The sequence below is a fragment of the Lepidothrix coronata genome, unplaced genomic scaffold, assembly GCF_001604755.1.
Source record: "Lepidothrix coronata isolate B3197 unplaced genomic scaffold, Lepidothrix_coronata-1.0 Scaffold182, whole genome shotgun sequence".
NCBI lineage: Eukaryota > Metazoa > Chordata > Aves > Passeriformes > Pipridae > Lepidothrix > Lepidothrix coronata.
Window position 1 is genome coordinate 1,649,415 of NW_016690362.1, and position 24,353 is coordinate 1,673,767.

A 24,353-nucleotide genomic window follows, 5' to 3' on the forward strand; every position below is an offset into this window, starting at 1 on the left:
CGAGGAGGTTTAGGTTGGCTATTAGAAAAAGGTTCTTCACCCAGAGGGTGGCTGAGCACTCCCAGGGGTGGCAGGCTCCCCAGGGTCACAGCACCAAGGCTGACAGAGTTCAAGAAGCATTTGAACAATACCCTCAGGCACATGCTGTGACTCCTGGTCCTGGTCCTGTGCAGGGCCAGGAGTTGGACTCGATGATCCTTGTGGGTCCCTTCCAACTCCGAGTGTTCTGTGATACTGTGATTCTCCGTAAAATGCCGCCCGGGCTCGCTCCGCTCAGCCGTACCGCCTGTGAGGGCGCTTCAGTCACAGGCTCCCGGGCTCCCGCGCCCCATCCCGCCGCGGGACAAATGCCCCGAAAGCGGCGCTGAGCTTCACCGCACCGCACGGCACGGCACGGCACGGCACGGCACGGCACGGCACGGCACGGCACCGCACCGCACCGCACCGCACCGCACCGCACCGCACCGCACCGCACCGCACCGCACCGCACCGCCCAGGCCCAGCCCAGCGGACCCACCCGCGGCCTCGGCCCCCGCCGCCGAGGCGTCGGCGGTGATGGCGGTAGGGCGGGGCTACCGTAAACCGCCTATCGGGTCTGATTGGTACCGTGACGGACGTTAGAGATAACCAATAAGAGAGCGCTATCGCTGATGGGTGTGGGCTCTGCCACTCGGGCCGCGGCCAATGAGCGGCGCGGAGGCGGGCGGGGGGCGGGGCGGTGTGTCGCGCCCCCGCGGCTCTGCGCGCGGCCGGAGTGGAGAGGTGGGAGCGGGCGCCGCCGCCGCGCGCTCGGGCTGAGCGGCCGCGGGGCCGGGACGGGCACAGCGGGCACAGCCGCGGGACCGGCGGGACGGGACGGGACGGGCAGGGCAGCAGCAGCCGCCGCCGCCGCAGCCATGGATCACTACGACCCTCAGCAGACTAACGACTACATGCAGCCAGAGGAGGACTGGGATCGGGACCTGCTCCTCGACCCAGCCTGGGAGAAGCAGCAGAGGAAGGTGGGCGCACCTCTGTCCTCTCCCCTCGCACGCCCATCCGCCGTGCTGCCGGGATCCCGCCCCGCCGCCCCCTCCGCCACCGCAGCGGGGCCGGTGCGCGCTCGGCCGGGGGCTGGCGCGGCGCTGCGCGGCGTGGCGGGGCCGCGGGGGCGGGCGGGCGGGCAGGTGATGGCGGAACCGGGAGGGAGGGAGCGATGTGCGGCGGCAGGGCCCCCACAGCAACAGATGTCCGCCCTGTCACCGACACCTGGCCCGCAGGTGCGGCCGGGCGGAGCGGGCACGCCGGGGGGCGATGGCGGGGCCCCACCGCATCCCCCTTGCACGCCCGCCGCCGCCCGCGCCCCGGCCCCGCCGGCCGGCGGCGGGACGGCAATTGGCTTCTGGTTTGAATGGTGTGGTTTAGGGCAGGGCTTGCGCGGAGCTCATGTCCAAAAATGGTAACATTCGGCCCTTTTTTTAAACCGAAAGGGTAGCGGTGGGGAGGGGAGCTCAGGAGGAGCTCCGCTCGCTAGTTATTTTTTTTTTCCCCTCCTTCTTTGAACCAAAAGCATCCTGTATTAGATCACTCAGGAATCCTAATCCCCGAAACATTTCCGTTTTAGTCACTCCATCAGACAACAATAAAGCAGAATTTGGAAAGGCACTCGTGCTGGCATGGCTGGGGCACCGCGGGGTGCAGCAGGCTCCCGCCGAGCTTCCCAGACAGTCGCTCGTTCTCTCTTGGCTCTTTTTGGATCGCGCCTTGCGCTTCCCGAGCTGCGAGCAGGCAGGAGAACCCCAAACCTTCCATGCGAGAGGGGATGATATTGCCTTTTATACATGGATGATATATTAATATATATAGTGTAGCCTGATGTGCAGGGCTTTCTGTAAGGAGCTGGGAACAACTGGGAAGGATAACGCACCAGTGAGAAGGTGCTTATTCCTCTTTAACCCTTTTCCTCCCCTACTCCTCTGCTTCCAGATTATGGGTTTTCAGGTTCTCCCGTTCAGAGCTGTCTGAAATGGTGCCACTTAGAAGTCTTTCCCCTGGAGCCTGATGAGTTAATCGAAGGTGATATCTACGGACCTTCTGTCATTGGTTTCCTCACTCGGGATCTTGAGTGGTGAGAGTAGAGAGCATAAGAAGTAAAGTATACAAACAAGGGCATTTAATGGAGAAAGAGTTGATAGTGTGTGAGCTTATGTTTCAACAAAGGAAAAGCGAGGAATGTAATCTTGATCTGGGGTGTGAGTCCTGGATGGCTTATCGGAAGCCGGAGCTCTATTCCTTTGAGGAGGGAAGTCTCTTCCTTTTCAAAAGATCTGCCTGGCTGCAAACTCTGTTTCCAGGCCTACGCCTACGTCTGGCCAATACATCTAGAAACAGCCAGTGGGGCCCAGAGCGAGATGGGCAGCCTTGCTCATAGGCTGTTAAGGGAAATGGTTGTCATGCTGTGGGGTTTTTTTGCCTTTCATGGTGCAGAGTGAGGTAAAATATTTTCTGTATAGTGGGACACTGATTTGCTTGTCAGAAGCAGGAGTGGAACGTTTGGATTCAAAAGAAGTCTCAAACCCCAGGTTGTGGTACATGCTGTAAATATGCTTTTAATATTACTTCCTTCCAGGAGACTTTAAGTCCTGTTGGTCCTATCACAAGAGGGTGACAGAGAGCTACTCTGTTAACTTGGGTTACTTGTGCAGAGGGGAGAAGCCAAGAGGGATTTTTAAGGAATGAATACATCTGCTTCAGAATAATCAAAGCCAACTTCTTTTGATGGTAGACTGCTACCAGTTGAACTTGATGTGCTGGGAGTCACTCTCCAGCTTGCTGAGCGAGAGGGCTCTATATGGTTAAATGTCAGTTATTGGTGGTGAGATCACTTTATTGTTTCTCTTCCTGCTGATAGACAACTGAAGCTGTTCCCTTCAGCCATGAGTGCAAGCTCATGGTTTTATGGGGACCCACCCCTCTGGTGTCTGTAGTTAGGAAGGATCAGATCTGGGAGTGATGGCTCTTCCCAGTTGCAGCCCATCAGGTTAATGACCCCCCAGAGGGATTGATGACTGGACCCCAGGCTGAGCAGGCTGTGCAGATATCAAAGACAGTCTTGATCCTCTCACGGGGGTCTGAATGTGACTAAAAGCCCTGTTGGGGTCTTGGGGCTTGCTTCCTTCAGAGGTATGGAGGTAGCAATATCTACCAAGCATAAGCCTGGGATGTGTGGTGCAGTAAAACTGTCACTCCTTCTTGCCTGTGAAATGAAATCATTGCAGTAGTTAAATATTAATGTTCATTAAAAGTACATGTTAGTTAATAGCTTATGGAGATGAACAAGAGAGATTCATGCTTCCCAAGTATTTGTGTAGGTTCTCTTCAGGCTCAGTCTTTTCTGGCTGACTCAAGTGTTTTAGGTTTTCCTTCACCTAACTCTGATTGAAGTACTACTGAATTATTGTTGTATTTATAGCACTGAAGCCAGCCAGTGAGGCAGACTTGAAAGTTTGATGCTTGGGCCCTCTCTGGGAGCAGGGACAGCACGTCTAAAGTGGTGACATGGTCAGTAATGGAGTGAGCAAGTGTCTGTGCAAGAAGTGTCTGTGTCTTGCTGGCTGTTTTCAACCCATCCCCTTTGTGTCCTGGCTCAGTAAGGCCCTGTGGGCTGGGTATGGCTGTGCCACAGTGCTATCCTGCCAGGCTTTGTGCTGCTGGAACTAATTGAAACTTGGGAAGCAAGCAGTCTAGAGATGTTGCTCAAAGATGAATTATGTCCAGCTTCCCTTCTCCTGGCTGCATGGATTCAGCAGAACTCAGGGTGGATGTCAGAAGTGGGAGCATCTACTGATTTTTAGTAACAGCCTCTACAGGAGCATTATAAGGACAAGTTTGCTGAGTTTTTGGGAGCTGGTTTGCAGGTTCCCTCCCTGCACTGAGACAGATATTACAGCCTTTGCTCTTTTGGATGGTGCTTTGCAATAGGTAAATAGGCAAAGTGCAGAGTGAATTTCTTATTTGAAGGGTGAAGCCTGGCCTCTTGAATATGATACAGAGAAGAAATGATGGTCTCGCACCTCTTCCTACCTGTCTCTTCCTGGGAAGCTACTGTTTTACGATGTAGGAATAAAATGACAATTTCTGGGAGGAAAGCGGCTTTCCATATGAAGCCTATTTTTCATGTCTATCAGAAGAGACTTTCTAAGAGATTTTCAAGAGCTTGTCACAGCATTGCTATTCCTAAGTGGCAAAAAATACAATGTGCAGAATGAATTCAGCTACTTTTCATCTGATATAAACCTCTGCACAATCTTTTGTGCAGGAGCAGGGGGTCTCTTCTGGGGATTAAAATACTTTCTCCTTTGAACTACATCTCAGTAGTTTGAACTGTTGAACTCATCTCAGTAGTTTCTTTTAATAGCCTTTTCTTTCTTCTGCCCTCTCTCCTGTCTGGAGTCAAGCCTCCAAGTAGCACTAGCCAAGGCATAACAAGATTGATCCTTCTGTTTCCTAGTGTTACAAAGCAAAACCTGCTGAAAGCCAGTGCAACAGACTCACCTTGCTGTCGAGATAGACAAGCTTGCCATGTAAAAAATACACACATGGGTGTTTAGTGGCCAAGAGATTGTCACTTACGCCCACAAGGACATTTCTCCCAGTTGATGACAAATGGCCAGCTGCAGTGTTAATATTTTCCTGACGGGCTGGTTCAGGAGCTGGATTTGGCATGAGGGACTAGGTGAACCACTTGGTGCTCAGCATGCCTGCCTCATCTTTGCAGGTGAGGTCAAGAGTAATGGTGAGAAGAGCAACTTCCATCCACTGCCTCCTGAGCATCCCAGAGAGGTCAGGAATGATACTGGGGTGAAGCTGGTGTTGTTGCGGGGGGGCTGGTAGGGGTCAGCCTTCAGGCCCTCCATGCAACAGACTCTCCCATTGGCCACTCTCATTTCATGAGCTGGTTGCTCAAGGTACACCTCATTCAGGTTTATTTTGAAATCTGACCTGAAGCAACTGTTCCAACCGAAGAGCCAGCAGGAAAACTTTAAATGCCAAATTGCTTTTTGACCTGACAGCTGCTGTCTTGACAATATGAGTAGGAAGCAGTGTTCATTTGCAGCATGTAGAAGACAGCCATATGTAACTTAAATGCTGTAGGGAATGATAGTAACGCTTTTCTTTATTTAAAACAAAAATAAAATTGATGGACATAAATGTCCTTGTCTTTATCCAGTGCTGCTCTACCTCATCAGGTTTGACATCTCTGTGGCAATGTGGCAATAAATGATATCTCTGTCTGAGAGAACTGCACTGTTCAGATTTGTGGTGCTGCTGAAACAGTGATAGCACAAACTTTGGGAGCACCTTTTCTGCCCTAAAGAAGTGCTTACTAAGCACAGTGGTTCATGAACTTACAGAAATTCCCTGTTAGAAACTGCAGTCTCCCAGAACCCCTCTCATCACTCTATGCCGTGCACTGCATGTAAAGATACAGTAACCTAAAAAGCCATAGGTCTTGTGACCCTACTGTGTCTGTATCCAGCAGGTCTTACTGCTCTTGTTATGATTTGAATTTTGCTGTGCTGTTTGAGATGGGGTTGTTAATGATAGAAAGTATCCGTTAAACAGAGCCCTCATGGAAACACCCCATCTCCAAGCCTGCTGGTAGCCTGCTCAGATCAGGTGGTATGAGTGTGACTTATTATCTCTGAGAAAATGTAAAAGTCACAATCACAGTTTCTTTTTCCCTCCTATTCAGAATGCTGTGTAAGGGGGGAAACTAAGGGAAAGTAGGCATGGGTTAGAGGAGACCATGTTCTTTGAGGGAGACTCTATAACAGATCCCGAGGATCAATTTATGAGCATGATACTCACCAAACTGTACTGAACTTTTCCTTCTAATCCTCTAGGGAAGGGTGAAACACCTCAAAGGCATCCAGCTATCAGCCCAGTGATGTAAAGTGTGTCTGTCTGGGGAATTTCTTGCTGACTGCTTCAGGCAATCAGTTTAAATTCTTGTGCATGTGATTTAGTAATGACATTTTTCCTGTGCATAAGTGCAAAGGCTAGAGAGGATAACATTATTTTCTGCCTTGACCACTTGCCTGCTTGCAGTGCTCATGGCTTAGGGCATCTGTGTGCCACTTACGGCATCTTTAAGTAGAAGCTGTTTGGAAACCAGTTTTCTTGTCTGTCTGGTGAGAACTTGTCCCCTCAGAAGGAACCAGGTGCTTTATAATTCAAGTTTAACTGGATGTAACTGAGAATGTGGGCTGGTAAACCTGTTCAGTAGACGTGTTCGTGAACACTGGAATCACAGTTTTAGAGCCATGTGTGTTACAGTGGTGAACCAGTGAACGATAACTGCTTTTGCCAGCCCTGAGGTCCCAGCTGCTCCTGGTGTAGGCACTTTGCTCTTCTCGTGTGTGCTGTGTGAGAGGTGCAGTTCTCATGCGTTTTTAATTGGAGGAGGAGCAGGGTTCAGTTGGCCTCCCCAGCCAGGTTGTGAGTCTGTGTGCTTTTCTGTGCTGCCTCACTGGAATCCACTGAAAACATTGACCTGAAGTTCTTAAGGTTGGCACAAGCAGCAGTGACTGAGATGGTGAAAACTTGCATGGCTGTGCTGGGGAAGGACTGAGAGTATTTTCCAGCTGCCTGTGGATTATCACTGTTGTGCCTGACACCTCAGCTGCTCTCTGGGGTGAACTTACACTAGAAGAGAATGGCTGTGCTCTTTCTTACAATGAGGTGTGGAAAGCAGTCACTGTAGAAAAGAGGCTGAAGAACTGTCTAGGGAAATGTTGGGAAGCTGCAAAAATACAACATACAGTGGACTTGTCTCACCTTAATTTGTTGTGTCTGCCCCAGGGGCTTGCTGGATGTACTGCTGTGATTTTTTTAGAGATATTTTGTGCAATCTAAGAAATGGTGTTTGAGAAGATGGAAGACAGAGTGCAACAGAGAGAATATGTATGAGAATATACAACTGATTTCTTGCCATGTGCGACTATTGGAAACATGATGGTTACCATAAGGAATGTGCTTAGCATGACTTCTACAAATCTTCTATAGCAACTGTCATCCCCTCATATATGTGAACTGTGCCTAAAGGGGGGTAAAAGACATATAATATGCTTGACAACTGCTAGGGTAGGAAAAACATAACCTCAGCTGGAGAGGCACTTGCCTTTTCTTCATAGAGGCGTAAGATTTGCTCTAACTCTGGGATTTTGGGGCTGAAGCATGTTACCCAGAGCTTGGATCTGTTGGGATGAGTTGGTGTAGAGTGGTGAGATGAACTTGCCAGCAGCAGTACTGTCTATCTGGTGCTGGTCATGCCAGAGAAGTCTATTATTGAAATCTGTAGAGCCACCCACCACTTTATTTTGATCCTGGCATGTGACACTGACATACAGGTTCCCAATAGTCACCCAGATCCCTCAGACAGAACTGGGGTCTTCTTGGGCAAATCATGAAAATGCGTAAGTGAGCAAATCATGAATATGATTAACAAAAAAAAGCTCACTTCCCATTCCCCTCCTGCCGTTGCCTTCCCTGCTCTTGTTCCCTGCCTTCCCTGCTCTCGTTCCCCCTCTGCATGAGAGCAGAACTTGGTCATAGGATGTTTGTGGTGTGGCCTGCTGCCAGTTTTACCTCTTGGCTCCCTATTAGGCAGTAAAGCAGAACTGTTTTTTTCCCATGCTGGTTTCCTGTCGTTGTGTCTTTCCCGCTCAGCTGGCAATGAGTGTACCCTATTGGTAAGGGTTGGGTCAGGCCTTTGCAAGCCAACCCTTGTACCAGTACTGCAGCTTGCTGTCCTCATGCCTTTACCTGCAGTTGTCCTCCTCTTTTTCTTCCAAATCCATGGCTGCTTTGAAGCACTACAACATAAATGAGGCTCTGCAGAGACATTCTCAAACCTCAGTGCTCTGAAACAGCTCCCACTGGCAGGGCTGGGGTATGTGTGCATAAACAGAGAGGATTTTGGTCTCTCATCCAGATGAGTTCTCAATTTAACATTTTATTATGTAGACTGGAAATGTGTTCAACACTGTGATGTGAGAAATGACAGCAAAATTGGCCTTCCTATTGTATTAGAGCCAAGATGGGAAGTGCTGGCAAGTGAAAAGACCATGTCTTGGCTACACTGGCTCCAGTGGACACCAGCGTTGTGTGCTTCCATAGCACCTGTCTGTCACTCAGATTGGAGTGGTTTCAAGTAGGTTTCTGAACACCAGCAATCCAGAGCTAGTGGGCAATCTTACAGAAACACACCAGTGTGGATCGTTGATAGTAGGTGGGGCTGCAGGGCAGATTTCTTAAGCAGCAGCTTTTTCCACATCCTCTTAAATGGCTTATGTGGTCAATGGGAAGGCAGGGATGACTTGATGGATGAGCTGGTTGCTACTTTGGCAGCCTGCTTGACTTTGCAGTGACTGAGCATTACTGCCTGTCCTTCAGGATAGCGCAGGTGGGCTCTGCTCATGTGTCCTGTGCGTGGCCCTCATTTTTCAGAGGACCTTGTGAAATCTTGTGTCTCTGTCACACAACACAGCATGGATGTGCAACTGGTTCACTCTGCTCTTTCCATGAGCACAGTGCTGGGTGGCTGGAGAAGTTTCACACAGAATACTTGTGTTTCCTTTTACAACACTGAGGACACCTCCTGTGTCCTACAGAGATGCCGAACAAAGGCCAGTTGGCAGTGGAGGAAGGACTTCTGCTTTCCATGGCCTTTGGATCAGGCAGCCAGGACACTTGCTACTCCTCACTGCAACATATGATGCTACGCACTCAGACTTCACTGCCGCTGTAAATGGAAGTTACATCTTCACTGCAGGAGCTAGCCCATAAAGGCCTCTGAGAGACGAGAGAGAGTGAGAGAACCATGTATGGTCTCAGCATCCCAGCCGAGTGCTCTTTTCTTCATCATGGAAAGTGATGTGTACATCCTAGAGCCCTGTTTCCTGGCCAGATTCCGTGGCACTACAGCAGCTGAATTTCTCTTGCTATCCAATGTACTTCCTTACCTGTAATCCCCCTCACTTTATTTAAATCTACCCTTCAGTAGATGAAGAGTTAGTTCTGCTACTTAAATGTATTAAACCCAAGAAAGCTCTAAATTTTGACTCCATGGGTGAAAACAAAGCAAACTAATTTCTTAACTACTAAACAATGTCAAAAAAAGAGGCTGTTTAAAGCTTTTTAGACCACACCTACGCCAGGGTTTATCAAAACGGAAAGCACTTAATTTCCTAAGGAAAACTTTGATTGCTGCCAAAATCAGTTCCTACTTTTTAAGCATATTTATGCTTCCAGGTGAGTTTCCTACATGGCTTCTCTGGTTTGGGAGGTGTGGAGGTCTCCTACCAATGAAATAGGGGAGAGCAGTAGCTCGAGTGCAAGGGTGTGGTGGCAAAAGGAGTGTGGGGGTACGTTTGTTCAAGCTTCTACCGTCCCTCTAGCTCTGCTTGTAGTGTTGCTGTACAAGAGGAGCCTGTCCAGAGGAAGCATTGTTATTGGCACACCTCGTTCTCTGCACACAGCGTGAGACCCTGTGCTTCATCAGTGCTTGCTCATCAAGCACCTTTTGACAGAGGCACTTGGAGGTGGCTGCGCAGTGCGGAGAAGGCTGGGTGGGAGCAGTGGGGGAGTACATTCATGAACAGGAACCAGTCTGTTTCAGAGTGGCCGACATGTGGAAACTTGCTGTTTCCCAAGGGTTTTGTTGGGCCGTTGGGGAACTCTGGCCAGGGATGAGACTACTTCCAGCTGTGGTGAGCCAAGTCTGAACTCACTCTGGGCAAGATGCCCAGATACATTGGTTTTCTCCTGGCAGAAGTCCTCGCTCTCCAACTGGTGATACCAAGCTCAGTTTCTGCCAGTCCTCAGCTGAAGACCTCTGAAGGAAAAGAAAGCAAGGAGACCAAGCAGAGCAAGATCCTCCTGAGGAAGGGGCAAGGGGAGTCACTGAAGAGCTTGTGCAGGGGATGCCAATAGTGGTGTGTCACCACTAAGGGCTGGCTATTGTGAGTGAGGGCTGGTGAGAAGTGTAGGGACCTGCTTTTCCTAGGGCGAGTAGAGAAGTAAAAGTGGGTGGTTGTGGTGCAAGGGTTTGGCTTTCCTTGGTTAGGCAGAGCTACCTGACCTGCAGGGACATGACATATTGCTGGCAGTACCATCAGGGTAGTCATCTGTGAATGAGTATTGTTCCTGTCATTGTGGTTTCAACACACTGGGGATTTCTTCTGTGAAGCAGGATATTGCTTTCCTCTTTTGTGGAAGGTGCCCTTTAGGGTGGGGAGACTGTGTATCTGGGAGCCTTGCCTTCCTCAAAAAAGGTATGGCCACAAAAAACTTAATCTTCCAGAGTTGGCAGTCCTTCTTGTGCAGTTTCTGCATTGGGATAGGGCTTTTTGCAGGGATTCATTGATCCAGTTTGATTTTCTGCAGACTGCTCTGTAGTCAGATGCCATGAAAGAGGAAGGAGATGTGTGTGGCAGATGTGCAGGGAACCTACCTGCATGTTTCTTGTACGGACTTCTGGTCCTCCCAATGCTGGCAACAATTGCTAATGAAAGGAAATTTATGCTCTTTTTGGTGAGTGTTCTTGGCTCTTGATAGTGTGGGTGTTTTTATGAGGCTGTTTGGTTAGAGCTAGCATGTCTCTGCTAAAGAGTTTCTAAAATGCCTGTAGTCACAACTCCTTGCATGCTGAAACAAAGCATCTCAGGCATGATACTATGTCAGTAACTTAGCATGCACACACCTGCCTGCATCATGTCTTTTCAGTCCAGTCATGGAGAGGTGGTGGAGCTGAGAGGACCAGCGTATTAACAGAAGACCTTCTGTTCCTGCAAACACACCTCCTCCAACACTGATAATTTTCATGAGCCAGCATATCATTTAGTGACACATTACACTGCTCCTTGCTGTCGCAGCCTGTTGCAAGTAGTCTGACCCAGCCAGCTACTAAGAGCCTCCTACGGGGTGGACTGCTGAAATCTGTTTCCATCCTAAACCCAAAGGAGTATTTCCTCCCCCTCCTGTAATGGGTTGTTTCTTTAAAGCTGTTAACTGGCCATAATCCAACCATTACTACTGTAATTAGTGAACTGCTTACAGTAACTAAAGCATTTGAAGCATAATATCCTCTGTTTGCAGAGCTTGGAACAACTTTTGCCTGCAGTCCTGTGGGAGGTAATTACTGCCGATGGCCCAGGAGTGGGTGCAGGGGACACAGGGCAAGCCTGGCACAGCTGCCACACTGCCTTTTGTGCCAAGCCTCAACTGGTGCCCTGTGGCCTTCCCACAGCAGGGAGAAGTCTAGGAGCCCCATAGATGTGAGCCGGTGTGCCTAGCGCTTATGGTGGTGATCTGTTGTCAAAAAGGAGCCTTCTCTTTGGAAGCTGTAGCAGAAGACCGTGATGTTGGGTGGATCTGGCAGGGCAGCTGTCGACATTGAAGGTGTGATGTAGTAGGACAACGTTTGGTTTATACATGGTAGAAAATTGCTATGTTGCAGCAGGGTTGATGTCTCCTTGCTGTCAGGCTACCCCCTTGACCTATGTGCGGTGCCTGTTCTCGCCCTCCACCCACCAAATTACTAGCTTCACAGGCAAAGCCAAGGGACTTTAGCTTCTAGCCCTGCAGATTGATTCTGCAGGACTTGGGATTTCCAAGCAGGCACATCCCTCGCTGCATTCTTCAGCCACTTCTCCTTTTGGGAGCAGTGAGGCAGCTTTCCTGAAGGCTTCACCTACTCTCCCCGGTATACCCTGACAAGGGGGCAGTACCAGCATGCTTGTCTCTGTTCTGCTTCCTCATGTTTACCTCCTGAGATGAAGCTTGTTGTAACTTAAGCTCTTCCTTCTTGGGGAGGAGGAGGGGCATGGTGAGGATCAAGTGTGGGCAACTTTTAAAATGGAGAGCCCTGCTGGATGAGGAGGAGTGAGGGTGGATGAGAACATGCAAATACAGCAAGAAAAGGCCCTGCAGTGGTAAAATACCTATCTGCCCAGCTGCCAGCCATCAGTTGGCAGGCACACTGTACTCAGTAGCTGAGCAGGGTATTTGTTTGCAATATTTGGCCTGTGATGGGGTCAGAAAAATGAAAAGTCTTTTTGGCCTAAGGAGGAGGTTTTTCAAAAAAACCCAAAGAACAACAGCAACAAACCCCCCCCCAAAACAAAAAACCACCACTACTAGCACCACTGTCAAACCTACCCACCCAAAACCCACTCCCTATGCAGGGTTTTCATTTTGCTCTCGAGCAATTATTGTGCAATGTCTCCAGGCTTCATTCCTGTATGGTGCTGGGCAATAGAGGCACTGTGTGCAGCATGGCCCTGGCAAGTGAAATGAACAGAGAAACAACCTTTGATGAGAATGAGTTTGTTCAATGTGCTCTGGACTTAGCCTAGGAAGGAAGAGATGTTCTCACCCCTTTGGACCTTATGCATGCTGTCAGCCTCTGCCACTGCTGTCTAATATACTTACCTTATTTCCCCAGAAATCTACTGTTGTCCCTGAGCTGTGTGAAAGGTTGAAAATATGCTTGTTGCCATGTCAGTCAGAGTGGTCAGTAAGGTGGGAAGGAAGTCTAGGGTGCCAGTGGCCCGAGATTTATGTGGTGGGCACTGTGATATGCCAAGATCTCGGCCTGCTGGCCTGAGCAGAGTCTGCCTGTTGCCTTGCACTCTCCCTGCATCTTCCTGCAGTCTCTTGCTGGTCTTCTAGCTTGCAGGGTAATTAGAGAAAGGGACCATGTTTCTTTTCCATGTTTGTACACCTCCCTGTGCCACAGAACTCTGACCTGTGAGTGTGGTTCCCAGATGCTGCAAGGCCAAAAACACTGAAAAGATGGTAACCGATTTTAAATGTTCCTTTTTTTTTTTTTTATTTTTAAGTTTAAGACACTTGAGCCAGTTTCAGCGCATCGTGTTTGTAGTACTTCCATGCAATGCTCTTGAGTCAAAGAAATGATTTTCAGTTCCATGTTCATTTGGAACACACTATGCATTTGACTGGTTGTTGGTTTTAGGTGCTGATGCAGCCACTATCAGTACACCCTGACTGCGTGCTTCTCAATCTCTCTTCAGGACAAAATCTAGTGATGGATCACTTCAAAGTGGTGCCTCTGTGTTTCTGTCATCTTTAGCTTCAGATGTCTGCTTTCTCCACACCCTTTCAACTTGCTACAGTAGCAGAGCAGTATTCGGTAGTGTGTTTCTGATGTGGGTGTAACTAGAGAATAAAATCACCACCATGCTACTTTTGTTAAATTTTGCTTTAGTTTAAAGCATCTTGTAGTACTCCGTGATATCTTTTTCTACCTATATTTCTTTATCCCAAATTCTACCTCCTCCTCTTCTTTGTTTCCTTGTCTCACCTTCATTAACAGGAGTTGGGGAGGGAAATCTCTGTTCCCATCTTACTCTGCCGTTGTGTTCAGTGATCCTATGCTTTGGATTGAAGATTGCTGTTCTTCTTAGGTGGGTTGTTGGCTTTCATGATCTGATACATTAACAAAATGATGTGGTGCTGAAAAGACATTCTAAACTTTTTGTTAGTAAGATTTTAATAATTATCTTCATTTCTTTCATGTAGAGACTATTCTGGTGGTGTCATTGTTCTTCAGAGGTTATTTGGAAGTCCCCCACTGGCACTGGGCTCCAGCAAGCCTTGCTCTGCTTTTGAGTTGGGCAGCAGCAGGAAGGTTTGAGGTAGTGTTTGTACTGGGTGCAGTCAGGCTTTGGGAATTGAAGGTGTGGATTTGGGATGCACAGCCCATCCAAAGGAACAGCTCTCTAGGCAAAGAGCAAAGCTCTTTATCAGTGCTGGGGCACTGTACACAGTACACAAGTACACAGTAAGAGATGTCCTTTGGATAAGCATGCCTCTGGGAATGAGTATTGTCCATACTGTAGCAAAGAGCGAGGCATCTGCAAAGCTCACTTGGGTTTGTGTTCCCCTCTGACCTTCTTGTTTGGTGGATTGGTAAGTCACATTCTCCTATGACTTCTCATGTGAACCCTTAGCACAGTTTTGTAAGGGTGCTAATTTGTCATGAATTTGCAGTGTCCAGAAAAACCACCAACTTTCTCATCTTAGCAGAAGAGAAGTATTAGCTAGACGTGCCCGTTTCTATCAAGCTAACTGGGACTTAATTTACCTACTGTTTCTTGCTTGCTTTGCCTACCTACCTAGTTGATAAAGGGAAGACAGTTGATATAATCTTTTTGGATTTTAGTGAAGCTTTTGGGACTGTCTCTCACAGTACCCTTCTGGATAAAATGTCCAGCACACAGCTGGATAAACACATCATGTAGTGGGTGAGCAATTGGCTCATGGGTCGAGCCCAGAGGGTAATAGTGAATGGGGTGACATCAGACTGGTGACCTGTCACTAGTGGAGTTCCACAGGGCTCCATCTTAGGGCCTGTGCTCTTCAACATCTTCATAAATGACTTGGGTGCAGGACTGGAAGGGATACTAAGGAAGTTTGAAGGTAACACAAAACTGGGAGGAGCTGTTGACTCCCTTGAAGGTGGGGAGGCCCTGCAGAGGGACCTCGACAAATTAGAGGACGGGGCAAACGCCAGCCATATGAAGTCCAACAATAAGAAAGTACTGGATTCTGCACCTGGGATGGGGCAACCTTGGATGTACATACAGGCTGGGAAATGAGATGCTGGAAAGCAGTGCCACAGAAGGGGACCTGGTGTCCTGGTCAATGGTAAGTTGAATATGAGCCAGGAGGGTCAACTGTGTCCTGGGGGGTATCAGGCAAAGCATCGCCAGCCAGTCAAGGGAGAGGATTGTCCCGCTCTGCTCTGCACTGGGGCGGCCTCACCTTGAATATTGTGTGCAGTTTTGGGTACCACAATGTAAGAAAGATGTTAAGCTGTTAGAGAGAGTCCAAACGAGGGCAACAAAGATGGTGAAGGGCCTTGAGGGGAAGCCATATGAGGAGGGGCTGAGGTCACTTGGTCTGTTCAGCCTGGAGAAGAGGAGACTGAAGGGAGACGTCATTGCAGTCTACAACTCCTTGTGAGGGGAAGAGGAGGGCCAGGCAGTGATCCCTTCTCTGTGGTGACCAGTGACAGGATCTGAGGGAACGGTCTGAAGTTGTGTCAGGGGAGGTTTAGGTTGGATATTAAAAAAAGGTTCTTCACCCAGAGGGTGGTTGGGTGGTGGAACAGGTTCCCTAGGGAAGTGATCACAGCACCAAGGCTGACAGAGCTCAAGAAGCATTTAGACAATACTCTCAGGCACATGCTGTGATTCTTGGGGATAGTCCTGTGCAGGGCTAAGGGTTGGACTCAATGATCCTTGTGGCTCCCTTCCAACTCAGCATATTCTGTGATTAGTGGGCAAAATATTTTACATCTGTATATTGGGGATAATGCATTTCAGAGCTTATAATATAGTTTATGTAGTGCTTATCTGCTTTTGGCTTATCAGCTTTGCTACTTCTGCAGCCTTACAAAATGGATGAATAAATCTGTGGTGTAATTCCTGTCTTTAAAGTGTATTCTAGAGAGTTTGCCAGAGGGTGACATAAGGTATATTCAAATTTGAGTCCCTGATGATTCCAAATACACAAATCTTATGTTTCGCACCTAATTTATTTAACTTTTGCATATGCAAGTGCTGAGTGTTCTCTCTTCATCTATTTACTTGGTATAAGACTCACTCCAGATGCAGTTTTACAGTCTTTAGTCCAGTCTGACTGTGCTTATCTGTCATTTGTTCTCAGTTGGATGCACTCATGATCAGTACCTGCATATGCTGTGGAAAAGTGAGTTTTCAGCCAGGTAAGAGTTGATCCAGCTGAACCTAAGGTTAAGAGAAGGAGGTGTCAAGGTGGGGAAAGTGAAGGGTAAATGCAGAGTGGGACTGCCCACTTTAATGGCAGCTTGTCAATAAAGTGATCAATGTCAGCCATGAAACCAATCCCTTTGGAGCTGCAGCAAATGTAGACAGGACCTGGCTCCTGGCAGCCAAAGGAGCTTGAGGTTTGTGCTTTGTTCCAGGCTTCTAAATACCTTTTGCTAGGTTAGAAAGCAAAGCAATGCTTTCTCGCTTTATTTAAGCCCTGCCCAAATTCCTTGAATTTTTGCAGCTTGGTCCAGGTGATAGTTCTAGTCTGCATGTGAAAAGAAAAAAGTGTCCACAAACTCTCCGTGGGTAGGAATGCAGTTTAAAACCACCTCTAGCCATGCAGGATATCTGAGACTGAAGGAAGGGTTTTGGAGTGGGGAATGGAAATCTGCCTGACACAAATAAGTCATGTTGAAAGCTGTGAGACTGTGCTTATGGCTTGATAGAATAAGGGGGCTGAAATTAGCAATAACTGCTTGAGAAATAGCTGTTCCTTCCTCCCCTTGCAAGGCACAGCCTCTGCATTGCTCCAACATTTGCTACTTATGGACATGAACTGTGAGCCAGATGAAAGAACTTAATTGGCGTTAAAATTAATTTACCAATACAATAATAGGGAGAAGAGTTAAACCTAGATCTCTCTCCACAGTGAGGGAGCAGCAAGAGAACGAGAAAGAACTGGAGAGAGTCTAAGAAAAAAACCCAATCTTGACTTTTTGCTGTGGAAATAAATCCCAGCACATCTGTGTTCTGAACATCACATTGCCTGGGTCCCCAAGCACTGGCCCTGGACTGGGATTTGGCGTCTGTCTCATTTTCAAGTCCAATGCAGTCTCCTGCCTTCTGGAAGCGAGTGCTTAATGGCTGGTCAAAGAACTACTGTGCAGCAGCTGCTGAGCTGGGAAAGAAGCTGCTTCTGTTACCTATGCAGGAATGTTTGCTGCCTCCTCTTAGGCCCTGTAGAGATTGCCAGAGCTCAGTGCAGTTCTCACAAACCCAGTTGCTGAAGCTTTGAGGAAACAAAGCTGCTCAGCAAGTGCAGTCTTTAGCCATCCAAGTTTGAAAGATCAAAACCTGAAGACTTTGCCATGATGCTTTGCAGAACACCAAACTTCTTTTATGAACAGATACCAGTAGTCTGATACCCATCTTTTAAAGAGGGACAAGGCTGCTGTAGGGAGTTTAGGGAGCAAAGGGTTGTGATGTGGGTTGGCGTCTCATTCTTGGGAGCTGGTGCTTCCCTTTAGGAATAATGTAAAGGGGGTTGTTTGCTACTACAGTGAGGGGCTCGTTGCTGCTATAGTGAGCTAAATGGGAATTCCCTGACAGCAGGGAGATGCTCTGCTGTAGTGGCTGCACTGATGGGTACCTGGCTCTTTATTCCCTATCCAATGCATAGTGCTCTAATCTGATCTGGTTTTGCTATCCTGTCACTGTTCATATGGACATCTGTTGTTCTGCTAACTTGCTTCAAATGTAGTTCAAAGTCGGCAGCATGAACATGTCAGGACGCTGTGCTGAGTCTTTGTGGGTAGACTTCAGCCTACAACAGTCCTAAATACAGAGAAACCACACAGACAGCTGGAGACAGGCTCTAAATTATCAGAGTTGGGTTCTTAAGCATCAGGAAGTCAGGGAAAAAAAGTTGCAGAGTAGCCTGCTAAGCAAATGCAAGAGGCTTAGCTATTCTGCTAGCTGAGAAGGGTAGAAATAAATTCTAATTCACTTAACAATACTTACCTGTGTGCAGAAATGAGTTGGCTTGCTCATGGCATGGGAGACAGTTTAACGTGGAAATGACTAACTTCCTCTGGCAGTTACCAGTACACTGCGTAGGATGTAGGAGGTAGGGTGTGAAGAGGTCCTTGGCCACTAATAAGTGTAGCTAGGCTTGCTAAGTATCAAGTTGAATTTAATGCTGTGAAAACTCAGAAATTAGAGTTGGATTGCCTTATTTCTGCAGGAAGAAAATGTTTCCCTTACTAGCACATTGCTCTGTGGCCATCTGACTGCATAAGAGGAAGCAAGAGTCTTGCAAAGGTTGGGTCCTACATGCCTTGATAATAGGATATGTGATCTAGTGGAAGGAAAGAGAATCCCATGGGAGAGAGGGCCTGAAATTCATTACTATTATCTGCTAGCCTGCTGGTTCAGGTCACTTTCTTTTTGCAGCCTGTGGTGGGTGCTGCTGTAGGGTTGCATGGTCATAACTGCATGACACGTGTGGCAGCAGTTGGAGTGGGAGAACAGTGTGCAATGCTCTGCACTGGATGCTTGTGTGGCAGCCACTGTGTCCCTGGGTGATGGCCAATACCTACTGGGGAGTGTAACAATAGTGTGATTGCTTGCTGAGGAAAGGGTTGGGACAACTGTACCCTTGTTATTGAAGCCCACTCACTGTTTATTCAGCATGTTGGGAGTGGGATTATTTCTTCCTGGCCCACAGGCAAGATCAGCTCAAGCCTCCCACTGCGGGATCTTAATTATCCATACCCTTTTTTCTGTGAGGCTGCATGTAATATTGCCCAGCCATATGCTTGGATAAAGGTGGGGTAAATCACCAAACAGCAGACTTCCAGGGGGCTGAATGTGGTTAGAATTGCATACATCCTTCTGCAACCTTCCATTGTGTGGCTCTTCAGAGGAGACAGCAGCAAGCAGCAAGCTGAGGACAAAAGGCCAGTTGGTTCCTGGAGATAGCTTTGCTGTTCCCACTGCAACTTTGTGGTGACGTGCAGCTGCCAGCAGGAAGAGGGTTAAGCCCACATATCACATGGCATGATTCTGTTTACTACATACTTCTCATAATCGGGGCTGGCATCCAAATCCGGATGATTAGCACTTAACAAGAGACCCTGAAACAAGGTGTTTTGTTTTGGTATTCCTCTGAAGCTATGCAGTCTGCCATCATTTCTCTTGCAGAGATGTGGTTCTCCCTGCAGCCTTCAAAGGGAGCTATGGGGAGAGCAGAAAAATAGTTTTAGGACAAAGACTGGATTGGACTGAACTGCATTTATCCGTGATGTAAGCTTGAAGCCAGGGGAGTTTTGCCAGGAATCCACTTATACCTTAACTTGATTTCTACTAAAGGAGGTTTTTGCCTGACCCTCATCTGAGATTAATGCACCGGCTCAACAGTGACTGGTCAGGGAAATGGGACTGTGCACCTTGGCTTAAGGATTTGGATGAGTGTCATTGAGCGATTTGTCCGGTGCTGAATACAAGCAGTGGTGGTGGTGGAGAACTAAGTGTAAAATTTATATTAGTTTTTGAGGTGTGGCTTTGGATAAGAAGGAAGGTGTAATTTTGCAGCACAGTCTATGCTTTATTCTTCCTATCAGCATGGGCATAAGTGTAGCAAACTTCCATGGGGCCCAAGGTGACAGTTCCTCTGTTTCTTTCTCTCTCCTCACAAACTCATTTCTGCCCATGCATATACACAACACGAGACTTTTCCCTTCAGTGTAGTAGCAGCTCATTTGTAAAAACCTGCATTGTCCTCTCTAGAGCTTCAGCATTTGGCAGCAAGCTGCATTGCTGCTGTTTCTGAACACAGATTGCAGAAGTCTGTTTTTCTCAATATTTCCAAAGATCTTTTTCCATCACCCTCTTTCTGTGTTATATGAAAAGTCACATCATCATCCGTGATTAAAGTTTATATGAATTAAACATGGAAGAGGAAGGACAGAGTTGTACTTTTTTCTCCCCTCTCTATGATGAAACCAATGTTAATGGAAAAGAACTTCTCTTGACCATTCTATTTGTTATTGAGGTCTACCTGCTTAGGAAACTCTTGAACTGAAGGGAATTAGGAGAGGTTTTCTGATCTAAGCACAAGCTTGAAATAAACCTGTCCATATATCTGCTAGTAATGTCAGAAGGGCCCTCCTTTTTTTTCTCAACTGCAGCGACTTTTTTTTACACAAAGGAGATGAGTTCCTGCCTCCTATTCTATCGAGTGCTGGCTGTGGCTGCTAACCTGTGGTACAGTTTCTTAGCCACAAGTATTAAAAAATAGCAGTTTGTGTCTCTCTTGAATTAACTTTTTTGTATTGGTTTTACACTGAACTGCATTATTGTAGGAGAAACAGAAAGCTACTTGAACTTCCAGAAACAGTCCCAAATTCTTCTGATTAGAAGACTCATGGCGGATGTCTTAGTGACAAGATACCTTCTTCCAAAGATATTGACAGACCATGTATGGACATTTCTGGAATAAGGTTTTTAGGTCTTCTGAAACAAGTGACAATAAATGTTCCTTGACTGCTTGTATCAAAGTAATTTGACTTTCAGGTGGTAACTTACACTGCTGTCTGTCATGTGTATGCACCTTACCTGGCTCAGATAATTTTTATTTGAGAAAACAGACAACAAACATCATGGCAATGATGACTTCAGGATTGCACGTGAACTGCCATTCGAGTTACCTATTTCTTGTCAGTGGCTTGTTTGGGTTTGTTTTCATAATGTAATATGATGCATTGTTCTGCTAGTTTTATTATTCCTACTGTATCCATGCATGCATATATTGTGATAGAAGTTATTTAAGCATTCCCCAGCCAAGGAATAAAATATCTTGAGTGTCATAGATCTTGGGAGGGGGGAGAAGAGTAGGTCAGAAAATGAACCATGCTCAACAGCCATGCATTTTTTACTATGTAACCATTACGCATAGTCACTATGTGTCAGTTGTGAGACTAAAATGAACTGCAAATGTTTTGCTTAGCAACTGTTGCAAAGGAAAATTGTCAGGCAACAGCAAAATTAGGAATGGAGATTATGGAAGGCACTCTTTGTAGGAGATGAGCTGTACTCTGACGTGTTATCTGTGACTAAGTGATTTGGCATTTTCCTACACAAACATGTAAGAATATGAGCATTTGCGAATAAGCATCAAAGCAAGTTCAGTCTAATCCCTGAGCTTTGTCGGTGCTCTTGCTGGCTTGGCTTTTTGTGTATAGTTGATATCTCTAGGCAGGTTACCAATACAAGGCAGCAGGGTCAAAGAGCTTGACATGGTAGTAGCTTCTACCACCAGTGAAGAATTTGAGTGGCCATCCAGCAGTGGTAACTGAAGAAAGCTGGTTGGCTGAGTCATTCTCCATCATGAAACTATTCCCTAAAATAAATGATGTTCCTGAGAGGACTGTAACCAATACTGCATTTGAGATTTCCCTCCTGTGGAATTACACCAAGGTTGATGGTGATATAAGCACGAGCATGAATGAGATACTGCTGTGTCCACTCTTAAGTACAGAGCACGACAGGGCAAAATGACGAGTGACACCATATGCTGTCTGCAGAAGTGCTTGCTCAATAGTATTGGCAGTGGAGCCACCTGAATGGAGGGTGAGTCTACAGCAAAGTAGGCTATAATTTTATCATGTATAGGTATGCACATATTATAGAGAACACTGTGTTTAAAGTCTCCATGAAGGGGGCTGATCCAGCAGTCTTTAGGCATAAAGTCTGAAATAAGAATTTGGTACTAAGCTAAATGACTGCTTTAAGCATTTATGTTGAGCAATGTCTGTGTTGATGTCTCCTGCCCTTGCTGCTGTAATCTTTACAAGAGACTGTCTTAGGAGAGGCATATGAGTAGCAGTTGGATATCGAAATACAAATACTATCAGGGTAAGAGCACTTTCATGTTACTTATTCATGGGAGAAATGATTAAAGGCAAAAGAAACCTACCTTGAACTGGCACATCACAGATGTGCCTCAGAGTGCGTGGGAGCCTTTCTACTGGGTTATCTGTGAGAGGGTGCTTGACACTTGTCTTGCAGACTGCTTTTTACTTGATTATTAAATTTATGCAAAAAAAATAGATTAGAAAATTATGTAAGGAAGAGTCGAAGTACAGCTTAGGAACAGTCTGCCCAGACTGCTTGCCTAGTCTTGACGTGAAGGTTTTGTTTTTCCCAGTATCCCAGTGTTGCAGTGAGGTTTCTGTAGTACTTTCAATGCCCTTACAGGCCAAGGTTCATTTAGAACCAGAGCACAGTCTCCTCAGTACCTGCCCTTTCTTCCTTGCCTATCTCCAATGTATATCATGTGGGAGGGTGTAATTGCTGTTTTGCTTGGATGACAACATAGCTCAAGTGGAAATTCTCCAAAATGAGAGCTTCCATGTTTGAACCAGGCCATGCAAGAAACTGTTTTCAGCAAAGTGTTATCTTTTCCTGAAAGTTGCTTCCTACCTGAGACCAGAATATTTCTGCAAGTCCTGTCCCTTCTGGTGGAAGGATGCTGGAGGGGACATCCCTCACTGTGATGGGTCTTGGCAGATCTGGTATGAGCATTGATGCCACTTGCTGTGGCTTGGACTTGCAGTTCTGTCACTTTGTCTGCCTCATATGGGTTTTGTGTCCTTATCAGGAAGGACATCTTGTTGCAAGCAGTAGCTTCCGAATAAAGGTAGAATCCCTGCTACCTCATCCTACCCTCAAGTGACATGTCTTGTGTAAATAATTTGCCTTTCTCTGGGCAAGAGACCTCATGTTTATCCTTCACATCAGGAGTGGGAGCCTCTCCAAGCTCCTTGCCCTGCTGTACCTGTGGAGTTTAAGTCGTCGTAGTAAGGGGTGCATGTTGTTCTGTGCTGTAGCTTTTGTACTTGATCCCTCCTGCATCTCCTTCATCGCCATGCTGATGAACACAGTGTGAAACAGGCCCTGGGGACCCTCCAAAGCTGCTGGAGGAGGCAGACACTGGAGAAGCCTGTGCTATCATTAGTGACTCACTATTCCTTGCAATTAATAAAAAAAAACTATTTAAAAAAAAGGTGCTACTTGGATGCACCTGTTTTTCCAAAGGCTGCGCAGCTGGTGGAAAGCAAATGGTGTCTCTCAAGAAGTGAATGGGGCAATGTAAGAAGGCATGCTGCACAGCTCCCAGGCCCTTTGCAATGTAGGTGAGAGGGTCTAAATGAGAGGGTTTAAATTAGATATAAGGAAGAAGTTTTTTACAATTAAGGTGATAAAACACTGGAACAGGTTGCCCAGAGAGGTGGTGGTTGGAAACATTCACCTGGAAACATTCAAGATCAGGTTGGATGGGGCCCTGAGCAACCTGAGGTAGTTGAGGATGTCCCTTCTCACTGCAGGGAGGGTGGACTAGAAGACCCTTAAAGGTCCCTTCCAACCCAAACTATTCTATCATTCTATGCATCTCAGGAAACAAGGTGTACCTGTGTCCTGAAGAATTTCTAGGTGAAAGTAGTGGTTCCAGCTATCCCTGTGCAAGTGTAAAGCAGCGGGCATCCTTGTACTTAGTTCTTCCGGACAAGCCAGACTGAATCATTTCCTGTGGTCACGAGCCACATCTGAGAGTTTCAAGAACAACGTATGTCAGTTGGAGACCTTGTAACTAAAACAACATACCTTTCACATGAGATCAGAGCTTCCTAGAAAGGAAAAAAATCTGAGGAAGGATATGAATTAGAGATATGATTGCATGCCTACTCAGTTTAGGCAAATAATGTGTTGTGGTGGTTCACAGTGGTTTTGATAACCTGTTTTATAGGGGGTGCTGAAGCACTGCTTTTTGAAGCATCCTGGTTCTGATATCCACCCAAAATTAGTATCTTTGTAAGACTATTTCAAAACTTGCAGTACACGAGGTAAGAAGTACCCCATCCTTTGAATGGCTTCGCTTATGTGTATGAGAGAAGGGCACCTCCCTATGCTGCTCTCAGAGCTGCTGTTGTCAGGGGTAGTTAATATGCAACCACAATGTCCACAGAAAGTCTAGATTTCCACAATTATTACTGTACCTTGACAATGTCTTTTTCAAGAGTGGCAAGGGAGGGGCAGGAAAGGGGAGATTTCCTTTGTATTGCCTTAAAAGAGCTAAACAAACTAACTGTAAGCCACAGAGTATTGATCTGACCTTCACCTGAGTCCAATTTGATATCTGCTGTATTGGTATGGGAACAATCGCTGCATAATTGTATTCTGCTCTTTCCTACTGAACTGTTAAGTAGAAGTAAATTGAACATCCCAGATGATTTAAGGAGTTTGCTTACAAAAATGTTTTGTTCCTGCTGCCTCGTTGTGCAGGTTCAGGACCTCACTGTGCTCTGCATGCAGGCACAGCATGGAGCAGTGTGCTCTTACTGTGATGTCCATAATTCTTGTTCGTCCCATTCTTTCCTCACCTGTACTTGCGGTCTCCTGTCTACAGTATTGCTGTTTGTTAAGTGTATGAGTAGGTGGCTCTTCCCTGTTTTGTCCAACTTTATTTTGAATTAAGATTTTCCAATACAGCTTAATCCTTGAGGATTTATCATCAGTGAGTTTTGTCATTATGTTACTCAGCTGTCTTTGATTACATCTAGTTCTTCATGGCTAGGCTGTGTAAAACAAAATATGTTTACACCTTACTGATCATCCTCTTTATCACTAGTAATTACATCAGGTGATATTTTTGCTTGTATGAGATGGTGTGTAACCTCCCGCTTAGTTGTCTCCATGATGGAGACTGGCCACTTT

The 24,353-nt window shown here is 46.8% G+C and overlaps 1 protein-coding gene across 6 annotated transcripts in view; it reads left to right on the forward strand.

Moving 5' to 3' along the window:
• Nucleotides 1-851: 851 nt before the first annotated feature.
• Nucleotides 852-24,353, forward strand: part of ACTN1 (actinin alpha 1) — an 88,326-nt gene continuing 64,824 nt past the window's right edge. For 4 of the 6 annotated variants that reach the window (XM_017830684.1, XM_017830679.1, XM_017830681.1 and 1 more), the window contains exon 1: nt 853-1,001. In XM_017830684.1, coding sequence (XP_017686173.1) covers nt 897-1,001 — 105 coding nt within the window. In that variant the 5' untranslated portion in view covers nt 853-896. Of the gene's footprint in view, nt 1,002-24,353 lie in introns of all 6 variants that reach the window. The other 2 variants (XM_017830685.1, XM_017830683.1) reach the window with 1 other exon arrangement.